Below are 16355 nucleotides of genomic sequence, written 5' to 3' on the forward strand. Positions count from 1 at the left end.
CTTATTAGTGATTCCCAGAACCCAAAAAAAGCCTGCAGGCTATAGAGCGTTTTGTATTCGGGCTCCAGTACTCTGGAATGCCCTCCCGGTAACAGTTTGAGATACTACCTCAGTAGAAGCATTTAGGTCTCATCTTAAAACTCATTTGTATACTCTAGCCTTTAAATAGACCCCCTTTTAAACCAGTTGATCTGCCGTTTTTCTTTTTCTCCTATGTCCCACTCTCCCTTGTGGAGGGGGCCCAGTCCGGTGGCCATGGATGAAGTACTGGCTGTCCAGAATCGGGACCCAGGATGGACCGCTTGTGGACATCTCTGCGCTGCTGATCCTCCTCCGCTTGGGATGGTTTCCTTCTGGCTCCACTATGGACGGGACTCTCGTTACTATATTGGATCCACTTTGGACTGGACTCTCACGGATACGTTAGATCCACTATGGATTGGACTTTCACAATATCATGTTAGATCTGCTCGACATCCATTGCTTTCGGTCCCCTGGGGGGGTGTTGTGGTCCTCTCCAAGGTTTCTCATTGTTGTCATGGTTTTTCCTTGCCCTTATGTGGGCTCTAACGAGGATGTCGTTGTAGCTTGTGCTGCCCTTTGAGACACTTGTGATTTAGGGCTATATAAACAAACATTGATTGACAAAGTTTGTACCGGCCATCACTCATGTATCATTGAAGAGGTTGTGACAGGAATATTATTGAGATGGACATGCCTGCATTTGTTTTGATTCCAGATCAGTGTAGTGACATCTTAGCAGAGGACATAAGACTTTTATGTAACAGCAAGAAAATGCACCAGATGGACTGAGCATGACTGCCCTCTGGTGGCCTTCAGAACAAACTGTAAAAAAGAGGCAAGCGGACATGTGTTGAGAATGTCTTTATTCAAACTTGCCTCCCTTCCAACACATGGTACTACAGCATTGTGAGCTGGATGGTGATGACCAAGAGAAGCATGTTGCCATGGCGATAACACCTGGGTGGATGTGTCTATACAGTGAAATGCACCTGAAACTTTTTAACCAAGTTTTGCTGCTTTTTTCCTTTTAACTGAGCTCTAAAACAAAAAAAAAAAGATTTCAAAAATAAAAAAATCTTAAGGGGTTTACAGCTATGGGGGCAAAATTCCAACAAGTTAACTTCCACAGGGGGGGGGGGGGGGGGGGGAGAGAGAGAGAGAGAGAGAGAGAGAGTTGGGGAACAGGTTAGAGGTCATCCTCGTCATCTGGGAGTGCAGTTTGTGATGCGACCTGGGAGGGGGGCAGAGAACAGTCTTAGGGTCAAGTCACTGCTTGGAAGTCTCAAGTTTACAGTCGCCATATTGGATTAGGGTTGTCCCCAACCTGATATTTTGGTACCGGCACCGAAATGCATTTCAATATTTTTCTACTTAAAAGGGCACCACAAAAAAGTAATTGTCTTTATTTAAACAAAAACTTAAAAAGGTACATGAAACATGTTTTCTATTGCAATTTAGTCCTTAAATAAAATGTTGAACATACTAGACAACTTGTCTTTTAGTAGTAAGTAAACAAACAAAGACTCCTAATTAGTCTGCTGACATGTGCAGTAACACATTGTGTCATTTTTACACCGTATTTTTCAGACTATAAGTCGCAGTTTTTTAATAGTTAGTGACATATACTCCGGACCAACTTATTTGTGAAATTAACACATTACCGTAAAATATCTAATATTTATCTCGTTCGCAGAAGAGACGAAGAAAATGTCAATCACACACACATCAACCAATAAGAATTCGGCGGCGGAGGGTCATGGCAGAAGTGCATTGTGGGTCATGGAATGCTAACTGCTATATCAGGGGTCACCAACCTTTTTGAAACCAAGAGCTACTTCTTGGGTACTGATTAATGCGAAGGGCTACCAGTTTGATACACACTTAAATAAATTGCCAGAAACAGCCAATTTGCTCAATTTAGCTTTAACTCTGTTATTTTTAATAATGATATTTATCTTTGTGGAAACACTGATCATCTTAATGATTTCTCACAATAAATACATATTTTTGATGACATGTTTTAAATAGGTTAAAATCCAATCTGCACTTTGGAGCAAGCTATATCACATATATACAAAGACAAATCATTATTTTTTCTAGATTTTCCAGAAAAAAATGTTTTAAAAGAAATTGAAAAGACTTTGAAATGAGATTTAAATTTGATTCTACAGATTTTCTAGATTTGCCAGAATAATTTTTGGGAATTTTTAATCATAGTAAGTTTGAAGAAATATTTCACAAATATTCTTCGTCGAAAAAAACAAGCTAAAATGAAGAATTAAATTAAAATGTATTTATTATTCTTTACAATAAAAAAAATAAAACTACTTGAACATCGATTTAAATTGTCAGGAAAGAAGGGGAGGAATTTAAAAGATATATGTGTTTAAAAATCCTAAAATCATTTTAAAGGTTATACTTTTTCTCTAAAAATTGTCGTTCTGAAAGTTATAAGAAGCAAAGTAAAAAATTAATAGAATTTATTTAAACAAGTGAAGACCAAGTCTTTAAAATATTTTCTTGGATTTTCAAATTCTATTTGAGTTTTGTCTCTCTTAGAATTAAAAATGTCGAGCAAAGCGAGACCAGCTTTCTAGTAAATAAATACAATTTAAAAAATAGAGGCAGCTCACTGGTAAGTGCTGCTATTTGAGCTATTTTTAGAACAGGCCAGCGGGCACCACGTTGTTGACCCGTGCTATATGCTACTGCCTTAGCTATTAAAATGGATCATTTCAACGTTGGCGGTAACTTATAAAAAGTGAGAAGGGCCGAACAAAAACTGCAGCGAAAAGGAAATCATGTACTGCAGATTACAAGCTGGACGTAGTGAAATATGCAGCAGAAAAGGACAAGAGGAAGCGGCGCATACCTTTGGAGTTGGCAGAGTTGTTTAGAAGCGACATCGAGGAAGATGATTTCAAGGGAATAATTGGATTAGGAGTGACAGATAGTTTGGTAAAGGTATAGCATGTTCTATATGTTATAGTTATTTGAATGACTCTTACTATAACGTCAGGTTAACATAGCAGGTGGTTATTTATGCTTCATATAAAAGGTACACTTATTCAGCCTGTTCACTACTGTTTGTTTATTTTAAATTGCCTTTCAAATGTCTATTCTTGCTGTTGGATTTTATCAAATACATTTCCCCCAAAAATGGGACTTATACTCCAGTGCAACTTATATATGTTTTTTCCTTCTTTATTATGCATTTTCGGCAGGTGCGACTTACAATCCGAAAAATACGGTACCTATTATTTGGTCTACATTATGAGGGACAAACTGTAGAAACTGATTATTAATCTACTTGTTAATTTAATGTTAATATCTGCTTATTTTCTGTTTCAACATGTTCTATCTACACTTCTGTTAAAATGTGATGATCACTTATTCTTCCCTTCTTTGATACTTGACAGTTTTGGATGATACCACACATTTGGTTATCGATCTGATACCAAGTAGTTACAGGATCATACATTGGTTATATTCAAAGTCCTCATGTGTCCAGGGACGTATTTACTGACTTTATAAACATATGAATTTTTTAAAAAAAAAGGAAAAAAGATTTTCTGAGGCTAAAAAAATAGAGTATCGACTAGATACGCTTCTGTACTTAGTATCATTACAGTGGATGTCAGGTGTAGATTCACCCATGGCGTTTGTTTACATTGTGAAGCATGTTTAGTTATTCCTTGTCCTGCAGTAATAATGGTACTTGTAAGAAACTCACTTTATTTATTGCCATGGAGACAAGGATTAGTGATTTAGAAGTAGCTAAAACACTGCAGGTGGACATTAGTGAAGTGAATTTATATGGCGCTTTTTCTCTAGTGACTCAAAGCGCTTTACATAGTGAAAGCCAATATCTAAGTTCCATTTGAAGCAGTGTGGGTGGCACTGGGAGCAGGTGGGTAAAGTGACTTGCCCAAGGACTCAACGGCAGTGACTCGGATGGCGGAAGCGGGGATTGAACCTGCAACCCTCAAGTTGCTAACACGGCCCCTCTACCAACCGAGCTATGCCGCCCCCCACATTAGCCGCGAGCTAGCTAGCCATGTCTTAAAGCAGCTCTTCCTGAGGGTGTTTCAGTGTTATAACTTCACCTTTAGCTTTACTTTTTACACCAACATGCGTCCATTCTCCCTTTTCTGTCTACACACTGTGTCCGCTTGTAAGTACTCAGTGTGTGTGCGCTGCCGAATATGCTCCTTTACTCATAAAACCAGCAATGAATTGATGACGCGCCTTCAAGCCCATTAAAAAAAGGGGGTCGGTACTTTTTAGAGGCGGTATAGTACTGAATATGATTCGTTAGTATGGCAGTATTTTGCTAGCATTGCTATATTGTACAACCCTGCTTTGCACTTACTTGAAGCTCCTCCTCATACTTGGCTGCCATGCTGGGGTCCATTGCAACTTCCGGGGGAGCGAGGGCTGGCATTTCCACAAACTCCATGTTGGGATCGCCGGCTAGTTTCTTTGCTAGCCACAGGAAAGGCTTCTCAAAGTTGTAGTTACTCTTGGCAGAAATATCGTAGTACTGGGGAGACGGCGGTCAAAACGTGAGCGTGAAGCGTTCCTTCTCCAGGTAAACAACAGAGGCGTGCGTCTTACCTGCAGGTTCTTCTTGCGATGAAAGACGATGCTTTTGGCTTTGACTTTCCTGTCTTTGATGTCCACCTTGTTGCCGCACAACACGATGGGAATGTTTTCGCACACGCGCACCAGATCGCGATGCCAGTTGGGTACGTTCTTGTAGGTGACGCGGGAGGTGACGTCAAACATGATGATGGCACACTGAGCTGTTGGAGGGAAAACGTTTGCACGTCAAAGCCAGGCTATATTACACTTCACTATTATGTATTCATCACAACTGACTTAGATGATACAATACTTAAGTCCCGACCCTTTCACCAACAAAAGTGTATCAAGACATTTTGAACAGAATGAATGGAAATATTTTTTCAGGCTTCGCTGCACATCTTAAATTGAAGAATGGAGTTGTTCTTAAGGTTTGCATATTTATGTAATTGTTCCTTTAGTTCCACAAATAGTAGATTGTTTATACTAAGGGTTTGATTATTATTATGTATCTCTCTTTTATATTTGTCGTTTGGAAAGGGAAAATGTGTTTCTTTAAGTTGTTTAACCGTTGCTATGGTTACGGGCAGTACCGTTTCCGCCGGCAAGTTAGAAAAAAAAAGTTAAAAGAGCTCCGGCACTAACAAGCAACGTAGCGTCGGTAATACAACACGGGAAATAGTTCACCACGGTTGCAGATCGAAGAAGTAACTACCGTATTTTTCGGACTATAAGTCGCAGTTTTTTTCATATATACTTGAGCGACTTATGCGTGAAATTAACACATTACCGTAAAATATCAAATAAAATTATTATTTCATGGGATTTATGGATTAGGAGTGACAGATTGTTTGGTAAAGGTATAGCATGTTGTATATGTTAAAGTTATTTGAATGACTCTTACCATAATATATGATGTTAACCTAGCAGGCAACTTATCAGTTGGTTATTTATGCCTCATATAACGTACTTATTCAGCCTGTTGTTCACTATTTATTTATTTTAAATTGCCTTTTAAATGTCTATTCTTGGTGTTGGGTTTTATCAAATAAATTTCCCCCAAAAATGGGACTTATACTCCAGTGCGACTTATATGTTTTTTCCTTCTTTATTATGCGTTTTCGGCAGGTGCGACTTATACTCCGGAGCGAATTATACTGCAGAAAATATGGTACTGTAAGCTTCCTATTTCAGTGTGTTATAAGTGACAGTTGATATAGTGCAGTAGTTAAAGTTTAAGGACGTTTTGGGCACTTCATGTGGCCAGTAGATGGGATAGGTGTGTTTGTTTGCTGCACAGTGACTTCACGAACGGCAGGTTTAGTCACGTATTAGTTAAGTTTGTTAAAGAGACCCTCTCCCCTGTGACTGGTTAATATTTGGAGAGCGAGTGTTGAACATTATAAAGAGTTTCGTTGTCTGCTATCGTGGCTACGTTGCTGCGAAGGAAGTGGACAGCGCTAGGTTGGAGTGCTAATTGCACATGCTCACGGACTAGTCGACAGAGGTGGACCCAGGAAGAGGCTGGTTCTACTCTCGCTCCAGACTGGACTCGTGAGGCAGCTACAACGGGAGGTGCCCCCCCCACCCTCTCCAACACCCCCTTTGTATCCAGCAGTTTCAACTCACCCACCCCAGCCCAACGCGCACCACCGCTTCAGCAGGACCACAAAGGAAAATCTTCTGGCACAGCCAAGGGACCGAGGTTGGACTGTGTGTGTATGATTGGTTTAGTGCGGGAGGCTCTATTGGGGAAGTAGCGTGTGATTGGGAACGAGTGTAATTAATGTGTGTTTATTATTGTATGTTTGTGTGGTGTATATAGTGAATTGTTCAACTACATAAGCGGTCTCCTCTCTGTCTCTCTTAGACTAGATTTATTGGGTAAATAGTGAAAAATTTGAGCATCCCCCCAAGGTAAAATACAGTCCTTTACAGGCTCCCGTACAGGAGTGATTCTGTCAATTTGGGACTTGCTCTCCCTGAGAGAGTATGAGGATGAGGTGGGCGGGGCTGGGGGGCGTACATTGTAGCGCCCTGGAAGAGTTAGTGCCACAAGGAGTTCTGGGTATTTGTGTTGTGTTAAAGTGCGGATGTTCTTTCAAAATGTTTTTGTCATTGTTTAGTGTGGTTCACAGTGTGGCGCATATTTGCAACAGTGTTAAAGTTGTTTATACGGCCACCCTCAGTGCGACCTGTATGGCTTTTGACCAAGTATGCGTTGCATTCACTTGTGTGAAAAGCCATAGATATTACGTGACTGGGCCGGCAGTGCCTTTAATGTTTGTTGGCACTCAGGATTTCTCCCTACGTCTGTGTACACAGTGGCATTTTAGAAAGACAGAAAATTTTACTTTCTTTAAAACAGATACCAATAATTTCCGACATTTCAATTTAAAGCATTTATCGGCTGATATTAATCGGACATCTCTGATTAAAATGTAAACTAAATATCAAAATTCACAAAATATGACTCTTGGGAAGCCAAAACAATATTTAATGTTTTATTTTACCAAGAAAATATACTTTTTTTTTTTTTCCAAATACACCTTGGTTTTAAGAATGTTGTGTGTATAAGCCCAACAATGATGTGATAATGTTTTATATCATTACACCCTGGGTGGACTTAAAGTGTTAATGACTGAAAGTGTAAACAATGCAATGTTGTGAGCCTGAGGTCACCTTGAATGTAGTAACCATCTCTCAGGCCTCCAAACTTCTCCTGGCCTGCTGTGTCCCACACGTTGAACCGCAGTGGTCCTCTGCTGGTGTGGAAGACCAGGGGGTGCACCTCCACTCCGAGTGTAGCTGAAAGTACAAGAGAAGACATCCTTCATAAAAAACATTTAAATCACAGGTGTCACACAAGGCCCGAGGGCCAGATGGGGATCACAAAAACCTAGAAATGAAGTGTCAAAGTACTTCATATTTTCTCACTAAATGGCATTGATTTTTTTCCATTTAGACAGAAAAAAAAAAGATATGTACTGCTTGAAATTACATACCTCTAAAACTTTAATAGTACCCAGTATTTCAACAAATATTACAGTATATGATCTTACTTTCCAAACATTTTTTTTCACCCATTTTCTACCGCTTGTCCCTTTTTGGGGTTGCTGGAGCCTATCTCAGCTACATTCGGACGGAAGGCATGGTACAACCGGGATAAGTCACCACCTCATTGCAGGGCCAACACAGACAGACAACATTCACACACTAGGGACCATTTAGTGTTGCCAGTCAACCTGTCCCCAGGTGCATGTCTTTGGAGGTGGGAGGGGCCTATCCCCAGGTGCATGTCTTTGGAGGTGGGAGAAACCCAGAGAGAACCCTCGCAGTCACGGGGAGAACATGCAAACTCCACAGAGAAAGAGACCGAGCCCAGCATTGAACTCAGGACCTTCGTATTGTGAGGCACATGCACTATCCTCTGTATCACCGTGCTGCCCCAAACATGTTTGTCTAAATAAAAATACTTAACTTTACAGCACATTACCGATCAAATTAATAAAAATTACATTAAATTGGATGTTGTTCTATACATCCATCCATCCATTTTCTACCGCTTATTACCTTTGGGGTCGCTGGTGCCTATCTCAGCTACTTTAAATTGAAAAAAAAAAACTACAACAATTTTGCGTTAATATTCTGTTGACTGAGCTGCCAGTTTATGACTAAAATCTACAGTTGTTTTTATGGTGTATTACTGTAAATGGAAAAACGTATATTTGTTTTTAACGGTGGAAAAACTGGCAGCTAAGTTGACAGAATAAGAACTTGTACATATGTAAATATGTTGTAAAACCCAATATCAATTTAATACAAAAATTCTGCCAACTAAGATGCCAGATTTCCCCCCAAAAAACAGTGGTACCATTTTTCCACTTACCGTAATGTTGAAAAAAAACAACACTATTTTACAGTTAAATGTAGTAAATGTTTAGTGTTTACTGTAAAATCGACAGTCTACTTAAAACAATATATAATTAATAATGAAACCCAGAGGGAAATTCATATATTTTTCCACTGTTACCAGCGGCCCTCTGATGGCAGCCATAACTGCCATGTGGCCCTCAATGAAAACATGATTGAAATCCCTGATTTAAATGAACCTCAGTGGCATCGCCAACTCCCTGAAATACAAGCAAGAAATCTCATTGCCTGGGCGATACGACCTAAAATACCGATTGCAATATATATTGCGTAAAATATATACTATTTGTTGTATTACAACATAGGGCTGGGCGATATCGCGGGTTTGTCTCTGTGCGATATAAAAAATGACAATACCGTAATATTCGAGTATACGTTCTCACGCAGTTGCTTTTAGCTGCGGGCGTACACTTCAGGCTTTTCTCACTCTTTCCCGTTTTTCCTTCTCACAGACAAGCAGGCGCACATTCTTACATACGTCACGTCATATGTCACATACGTGTCCGCCCTCGCAGAGCAGAAAGGTAGCATACTGGGCTACGTTAGCCCGCTTACGTAGCCGTACGAGAGAAAGAAGGTGTGGATCTGGTAACAAATGAAGGATGACTTAATTCCTAATAAAAACAGCAGGGGGTCCATCGTCTGGCGGTGGTTGGAGTTCAAGTGGGAATATGTCCAACAGACAACCGAAATTTGTCAAGTGTTGCTATAAAAAGTAGCATTACTGCTAATATGTAGCATCATTTGAAAAGTCACTCGCTGGAGAATGAAGAGAATTTCATAAGCTTAGTACATCACACTCAGATTTATAAGCGCAGGCCTAAATTTACCGCATGCCTTTGGTAAGTGCCGGAGTGAGAGGAGGTTTTAAAATAATTAGCGCATGCTTGCCTTTGGTAAACGCCGGAGTGAGGAGAAGTTTTAAATTAATTAGCTGCCCGGCGGCAAGTCAAGGAAATACGGTATACAAAAAAAGTTTGCTAACAATGTACCAATGATAGTCACACACTAGGTGTGGTGAAATTATTCTCTGCATTTGACCCATCACCCGTGATCACCTACTGGGAGGTGAGGAGAAAAGTGAGCAGCAGCGGTGGCTGCGCCTGGGAATCATTTTTGGTGATTTAATTCCCAATTTCAACCCTTGATGCTGAGTTCCAAGCGGGGAGGTAATGGCTCCCATTTTAATAGTCTTTGGTATGACTCGGTCGGGGTTTGAACTTAAAACGATATAGAATGTGAGATAACAGGATAATGCATACATTTATCAATTGTTTTCAAAATGGTTACAAAAAAGCGTGACCCCAGTTTTATGACTTGATGGGGTCTCTGGGACCCCATTTGAAAATTCCTAGCACCAAGTGTGTTTTTCAAGGAACGTGGGGGTATTGTAACCTGCATGAGCACAATGTTTGTGGTTATTTTCTGTCCACAACTGTTACACTCACCAACATATTTCTTTTCGAACTCTCCTGTCAGATGCCTTTTGACAAAAGTCGTCTTTCCGGTGCCTCCATCTCCTACCAGAACAAGCTGTCAGAAAGGGAGTCAAAGCATTGTGAGTTTAAACTGGTTCCCAGAGGTTGGTGAACACGTACATGTATCAATTTTGATTGGAGTCCAAAAGTTGCCGCCATCACAACACTTACCTTGAAAGTGGCCACTGGGGCAGACATGGAGTGGGCAGTCATGGTAAAGACTTGTCTGTGGAAAAAAAATAAACAAAGCGGTTAGCATGCTAACGTTTACAAGTGTATCATACCAAGTTATATGACTCTGGGGTAAACAGTAGCAAAACTAGCTCATAGTTAGCATGCGTCAGATACCAAGCTATACGACTGTAAGGTGTATGGCTGTCTAGAGAAAAAAAAAAGTTAGCTAAAAACGTAGCATGTTAATTAGTATGCTAGCAGTAAACAAGTGAATACGACTGCAGGGTGAACGATAGCATGCTAACGTTAAAGTGCATACAGTTTAGGGCAATATATCGATATAAATCACAGGTTTGTCTCTGTGCGATATAGAAAGACTATATTGTAACATTCGAGCACACGTTCTCACGCAGTTCTTTTTAGCTGCGGGCATTACACTACAGGCTCTACTCGCTCTTTCCTGTGTCTCCTCACAGACAAGCAGGCACACATTCTTACATACATACATACATACATACATACAGCTGTGATCAAAATTATTCAACCCCCACACAATTTTGATGTTTTAGCAAGTTGGACATCTATTTCGTATTTTATTTATAGTCATATCAAATAAAGATGTGTCAAATAGACAAATGCACCTTAAATTGTAACACTGTATTTTACAAAATACCAAAAAATAAAATTTTTCTTAATATCTCATTGACAAAATGATTCAACCCCCTAGTTACATGCATCTTTAGTACTTAGTAGAACAGCCTTTGGCAGTAATGACATCCTTCAAAGGTGATACATAAGCGGACAGAAGCTTCTTGCAACCATCTACAGGTATTTTAGCCCATTCCTCTTGGGCAAAGGCTTCCAGTTCATTCATATTCTTGGGCTTGCGTGCTGCAACTGCCTTCTTCAAGTCCCACCACAGCTTTTTTAGAGGATTTAGGTCTGGCGACTGTGAAGGCCACTCCAGAGTCTTCCAGCCCTTCTTCTGCAACCACTCTGATGTTGATGTGGAAGTATGCTTGGGATCCTTGTCCTGTTGGAAGGTCCAATGTCTCCCAAGCCTTAGCTTCCTCACTGACTTCATGACATTTGCAGCTAATATACCCTGCTAGGAAAAATAATTCATAATGCCTTGAACGCGCTGGAGATTCCCGGTACCTGAGGCAGAGAAACAGCCCCAGAGCATGATTGACCCCCCACCATGCTTAACAGTAGCCAAGGTGTTCTTCTCTTTGTAAGCTTCATTTTTCTCCTCCAGACATAACGTTGATTCATAGGCCCAAAGAGTTCCACTTTTGTCTCATCACTCCATAGAACAGTTTCCCAAAACCTTTGGGGTTTGTCCAGATGATTTTTGGCATACTGGAGTCTATTTTTCTTGTGCCTGATAGTCAGAAGTGGGGTGCGCCTGGGAGTTCTGTCATGGAGGCCTTCATCTCGTAGTGCGCGCCTTATTGTCTGGGACGAAACCTGCGTTCCCCCCTCTGCAATGTCCTGTTGTAGTTCCTCAGCTGTTCCCCGGGGGTTTTTCACCACTGTACGCTTCACAAGATCCTCTTTCTACCACACCCAGGTAGTGTTTCCACTGTGCCTTTAGCTTTGAACTCGCGAATTATGCTCCCAACTGTGTCTCTTGGAATGTGCAATGTCTTTGCTTTTTTCTTATAAACCATATCCTTTCTTATGAAGAGAAATTACAAGCTCTCTTGACTTCTTTGACCACTCCCTGGACTTCACCATGTTGCAAATACACCATTGACCATCTACAAGAAGCTGAGCGTCAGTCTTTTTCAATCAGTTTAATTGTTGCTCGTTGTGGTTCTAAATCACATCTACAGTTGTTTTCAACACCCGATTGAAAAGACCTTATTTAAATTCTGTTCTTAAGAGTTATGATCTTCAAGGGGTTAAATAATTTTGTCAATGAGATATTAAGAGAAATGACACTGTTTGGTATGTTACAAAATATAATGTAATTAAAGTTGCATTTGTCTATTTAATGCATCTTTATTTGATATGACTATAAACAAATTATGGAATAAATGTCCAACTTCCTAAAACACCAAAATTGTGTGGGGGTTGAATAATTTTGATCACAACTGTACGTATATGCCCTCGCCGAGCAGAGAGGTAGCGGCATGGCCAACGTTAGCTGTGATGGTAGCGGGTTGTTGCGAGAGACAGAAGGTGCGAATCTCGTAACAAATAAAGAATTGATTCCGTAGAAAAACAGCACGGGGCCCATCGTCTGACGGTGGTTCGGCTTCAAGCTGGAATAACTTTAATTCGTCAAGTGTGGGGCACAAGCGTTGCTACCAAAAGTAGCATTACTGCTAATATGTAGCATCATTTGAAAAGTCACCTGCTAATAACTGTAATATACACAGCTTTGGTAAATTGACTTACCATATTTCCTTGAATTGCCGCCGGGCATGTAATATGCGCCTTTACTTGAACTACTGCCGGGTCAAACTTAATTCCCAAAATTATTAGCGCATGCTTACTATTACCGCCAGGTCAAATTCGTGACGGTTTCCATGTCGTCATTTTCAAAATGGCGGAGGCAGCAGGGTCGGCAACCTTTACCATTTAAAGAGCCATTTTGACCCATTTCCCAACGACAACAAGGACTGCAAAACTCTTTTGAAATGTATAATGAAATTACACAGCATAAAGTGTTTTTTTTGCTTGTACTATTGTGAAACAAAGGGGTCTTGTTCATCAGCCACACCGGTTACACTAAGGGTTGTGATATAAAAGAACTTTAACACTCTTATTACTATGTGCCACACTGTGAACCCACACCAAACAAGAATGACAAACATTTCTGGAGACCATCGGCTCTGTAACACATTATAAAAACAGCATAATTACTCAGATTGCAATGCATCCATGACTTTTACTGCTTATGTTATACACCCCGCGAGCACCAACCCCGCCCCGCCTCCGTGCGTCGGTTGAGGTGAGCAGGTATAAGCAGTAAGAGTCATTGATGCATTGCATTCTGGGTAATTCTTATGTTGCGTTTATGTTTTACAGAGCCAATGTTCTCCAGAAATGTGTTTGTCATTCTTGTTTGGTGTGGGTTCACAGTGTGGCACATAAGAGTGTTAAAGTTCTTTACTTCAGTGTAACCTCTATCGCCCAAAATGCCTTCCAATCTCGTCCGTGTGACGATAAAAGCAGCGAAATGCATGCGTCAATTGTAGATTATTCCAAGCCCTCAGTGCTGAAAATAACCATGATAAAGTTTTTTTTTTTTATTAACTGTGCTCTTCGTGATGGTATCCTCACATCACACTAAATTTTTTACTGCATTCCATAGGTAAGCGCAGGGGTGAGAAGAGGTTTTAAAGTTATTAGCGCTTGCTTACTATTACCGCATGCCTTGAATAAGTGCAGTAGTGAGAAGAGATGTTAAATTAATTAGCGCCCCGGCCAACACAGATGGACAAACAACATTCACATACTAGGGGCAATTTAGTGTTGCCAATCTGTCTATCTGTGTTGGCCATGAGATGAGGTGCCGACTTGTCTAGGGTGTTAAACGCCTTCCGGTCGATTGTAGCTGAGATAGGCGCCAGCGCCCCCAAAAGGAATAAGCGGTACGAAATGGATGGATGGATAGCGCCCGGGCGGCTATTCAAGGAAATACAATAGTTGTGATGTCCTTCTCTGCAAGAAAGTTTAAAAAGTAGCATATATTAGTGCAGTATGAAGAAGAAAGTTTTAATGTAGACACATATAATCATCATACTGCTGTGATTACATGCATCAAGTGTTCATTCAAGGCTAAGGCAAAATATCCAGATATGTGTGGTGTATTTTGATATGGCCTAAAAATATCGCAATATTAAAAAAGGCAATGTCGCCCAACTTTAATACATTTAGCATAATTCAAATACCAAATTATATGAGTGTAAGGTGTATGGCTGCGGAATTACACAAAAAGCGTAATATTAGCTGGAAACGTTCGAATGCTAATGTTAGCATATTAGCATGCTAATGCTAAGAAGCTAGCACGCGACTGGGTAAGAAGAAACACCCAAAAAACGTAGTATATTTTTGTAGAGTAGAACATTTTACACCAGTCTGGCTTAGCACTCGACGCAAACTAATTTTATATCAATTTGAACACATTCCAACGTTCGAGAAGATTCGACACAAACAAATGTTATATCGATTAAAACACATTGCAACGTTCTAGAAGATTCTACTCCAGCCTAGTTTAGCATTGGACACAAACTAAGGTTATTAAACACGGAAGCAGCTGATAAACAACATATTGAGGCAGCTAGCCGGACATTAAATATCACATATTTGTCCAGAATGAAGGTTATGGAGACCCGGGGGTGGATTTAAGGCTACTTTTGTCCCCCGTTAGCCTGTTAGCCAGTTAGCACGCAGCATGGGCGCCATTCTCTCTGGACGCCATGCTAGCTCGACCAGCAACTTGGCGCCAACATTGCCGCTAAGAAGCAACGCGGGAACAAAGCAGGCCAAATGGAAAAACAAACGACTCCGCGTTGGAAGCGTTCCTTGAGAAAAAGTGGCCTTGGCGAAGAAGGAAGAGAAGGCCGAGACTCACCGGTGTTGCTGCGACGAGAGGAGAGAGTAAATGGCCGCTGCGTACGCGGGAGATTCAGCGTGGCCTATGAGTCAGCTTCCGCCCTTTAATCATGTGACCTGCGCGGCGGCAAAACTCCCTCCAAAGGCAGGCGCGGAACACCTGTGACGTCACCGCCTTTGTTTGCCACCTCATAAAGTGTCCGCTGTTTAATGTTTGTTACGTCACGACGCGTGCAGGATTGTTGCGAAGGAAAGCAACGCAACAGCATTTGCAAAATAGAAAATAACACATTTTATCGAAACAAATTATTAATTTTCAGTTTGAGGGTATTTCAATTTGAATACTCCCCGAGAGTTGACTAAAGTGTGTTTTTAATGCTAAAAAGAACGTTTTTTTTTGTATAGTATTGTGTGGCTGATTAAAATACTTGCATTAATGTTTTTTTTTTTTACCAACTGTACCACCTCAGAAAACACTTACATCAACATACAGTGGCATCTATATATATACATATATATATATATATATATATATATATACATATGCATATTTATCGTGAGATCGACAGGCGGATCGGTGCGGCGTCTTCAGTAATGCGGACGTTGTATCGATCCGTTGTGGTGAAGAAGGAGCTGAGCCGGAAGGCAAAGCTCTCAATTTACCGGTCGATCTACGTTCCCATCCTCACCTATGGTCATGAGCTTTGGGTCATGACCGAAAGGATAAGATCACGGGTACAAGCGGCCGAAATGAGTTTCCTCCGCCGGGTGACGGGGCTCTCCCTTAGAGATAGGGTGAGAAGCTCTGCCATCCAGGAGGAACTCAAAGTAAAGCCGCTGCTCCTTCACATCGAGAGGAGCCAGATGAGGTGGTTCGGGCATCTGGTCAGGATGCCACCCGAACGCCTCCCTAGGGAGGTGTTTAGGGCACGTCCAGCTGGTAGGAGGCCACGGGGAAGACCCAGGACACGTTGGGAAGACTATGTCTCCCGGCTGGCCTGGGAACGCCTCGGGATCCCCCGGGAAGAGCTAGACGAAGTGGCTGGAGATAGGGAAGTCTGGGCTTCCCTGCTTAGGCTGCTGCCCCCGCGACCCGACCTCGGATAAGCGGAAGATGATGGATGGATGCATATTTATATATCCATATATATATACAAATATGTATATATATACATATATATATGTATATACATATGCATATATATACATATATATATATCAGGGGTCAACAACCTTTTTGAAGCAAAGAGCTACTTCTTGGGTACTGATTAATGCGAAGGGCTACCAGTTTGATACACACTTAAATAGATTGCCAGAAATAGCCAATTTGCTCAATTTACCTTTAACTCCATGTTATTATTAATAATTAATATTTATTTCTGTGGAAACACTGATCATCCTAATGATTTCTCACAATAAATATATATTTTTGACGACATGTTTTAAATAGGTTAAAATCCAATCTGCACTTTGTTAGAATATATAACAAATTGGACCAAGCTATATTTCTAACAAAGACAAATCAATTTTTCTTCTAGATTTTCCAGAACAAAAATTTAAAAAACAATTCAAGACTTTGAAATAAGATTTAAA

The 16355-nt window shown here is 40.7% G+C and overlaps 1 protein-coding gene across 2 annotated transcripts; it reads right to left on the reverse strand.

Moving 5' to 3' along the window:
• Positions 1–870: 870 nt before the first annotated feature.
• On the reverse strand, positions 871–14891 carry ran (RAN, member RAS oncogene family). 2 transcript variants are annotated; one of them, XM_061900069.1, is made up of 8 exons: positions 14782–14891; positions 10191–10245; positions 9990–10074; positions 7291–7416; positions 4642–4829; positions 4397–4567; positions 1196–1255; positions 871–1163 (listed from the first exon to the last, which is right to left on the reverse strand). In XM_061900069.1, the coding sequence occupies exons 2-7, from the start codon at positions 10230–10232 to the stop codon at positions 1211–1213; spliced, it is 657 nt and encodes a 218-aa protein (XP_061756053.1). In that variant the 5' UTR covers positions 10233–10245; positions 14782–14891; the 3' UTR covers positions 871–1163; positions 1196–1210. The 2 variants fall into 2 exon arrangements, with proteins under 2 accessions (XP_061756053.1, XP_061756052.1); XM_061900068.1 differs by having other exon boundaries at positions 871–1255.
• Between the last annotated feature and the right edge of the window lie 1464 nt (positions 14892–16355).

This window comes from Nerophis ophidion, linkage group LG05 (genome assembly GCF_033978795.1).
Source record: "Nerophis ophidion isolate RoL-2023_Sa linkage group LG05, RoL_Noph_v1.0, whole genome shotgun sequence".
NCBI classification, from domain to species: domain Eukaryota; kingdom Metazoa; phylum Chordata; class Actinopteri; order Syngnathiformes; family Syngnathidae; genus Nerophis; species Nerophis ophidion.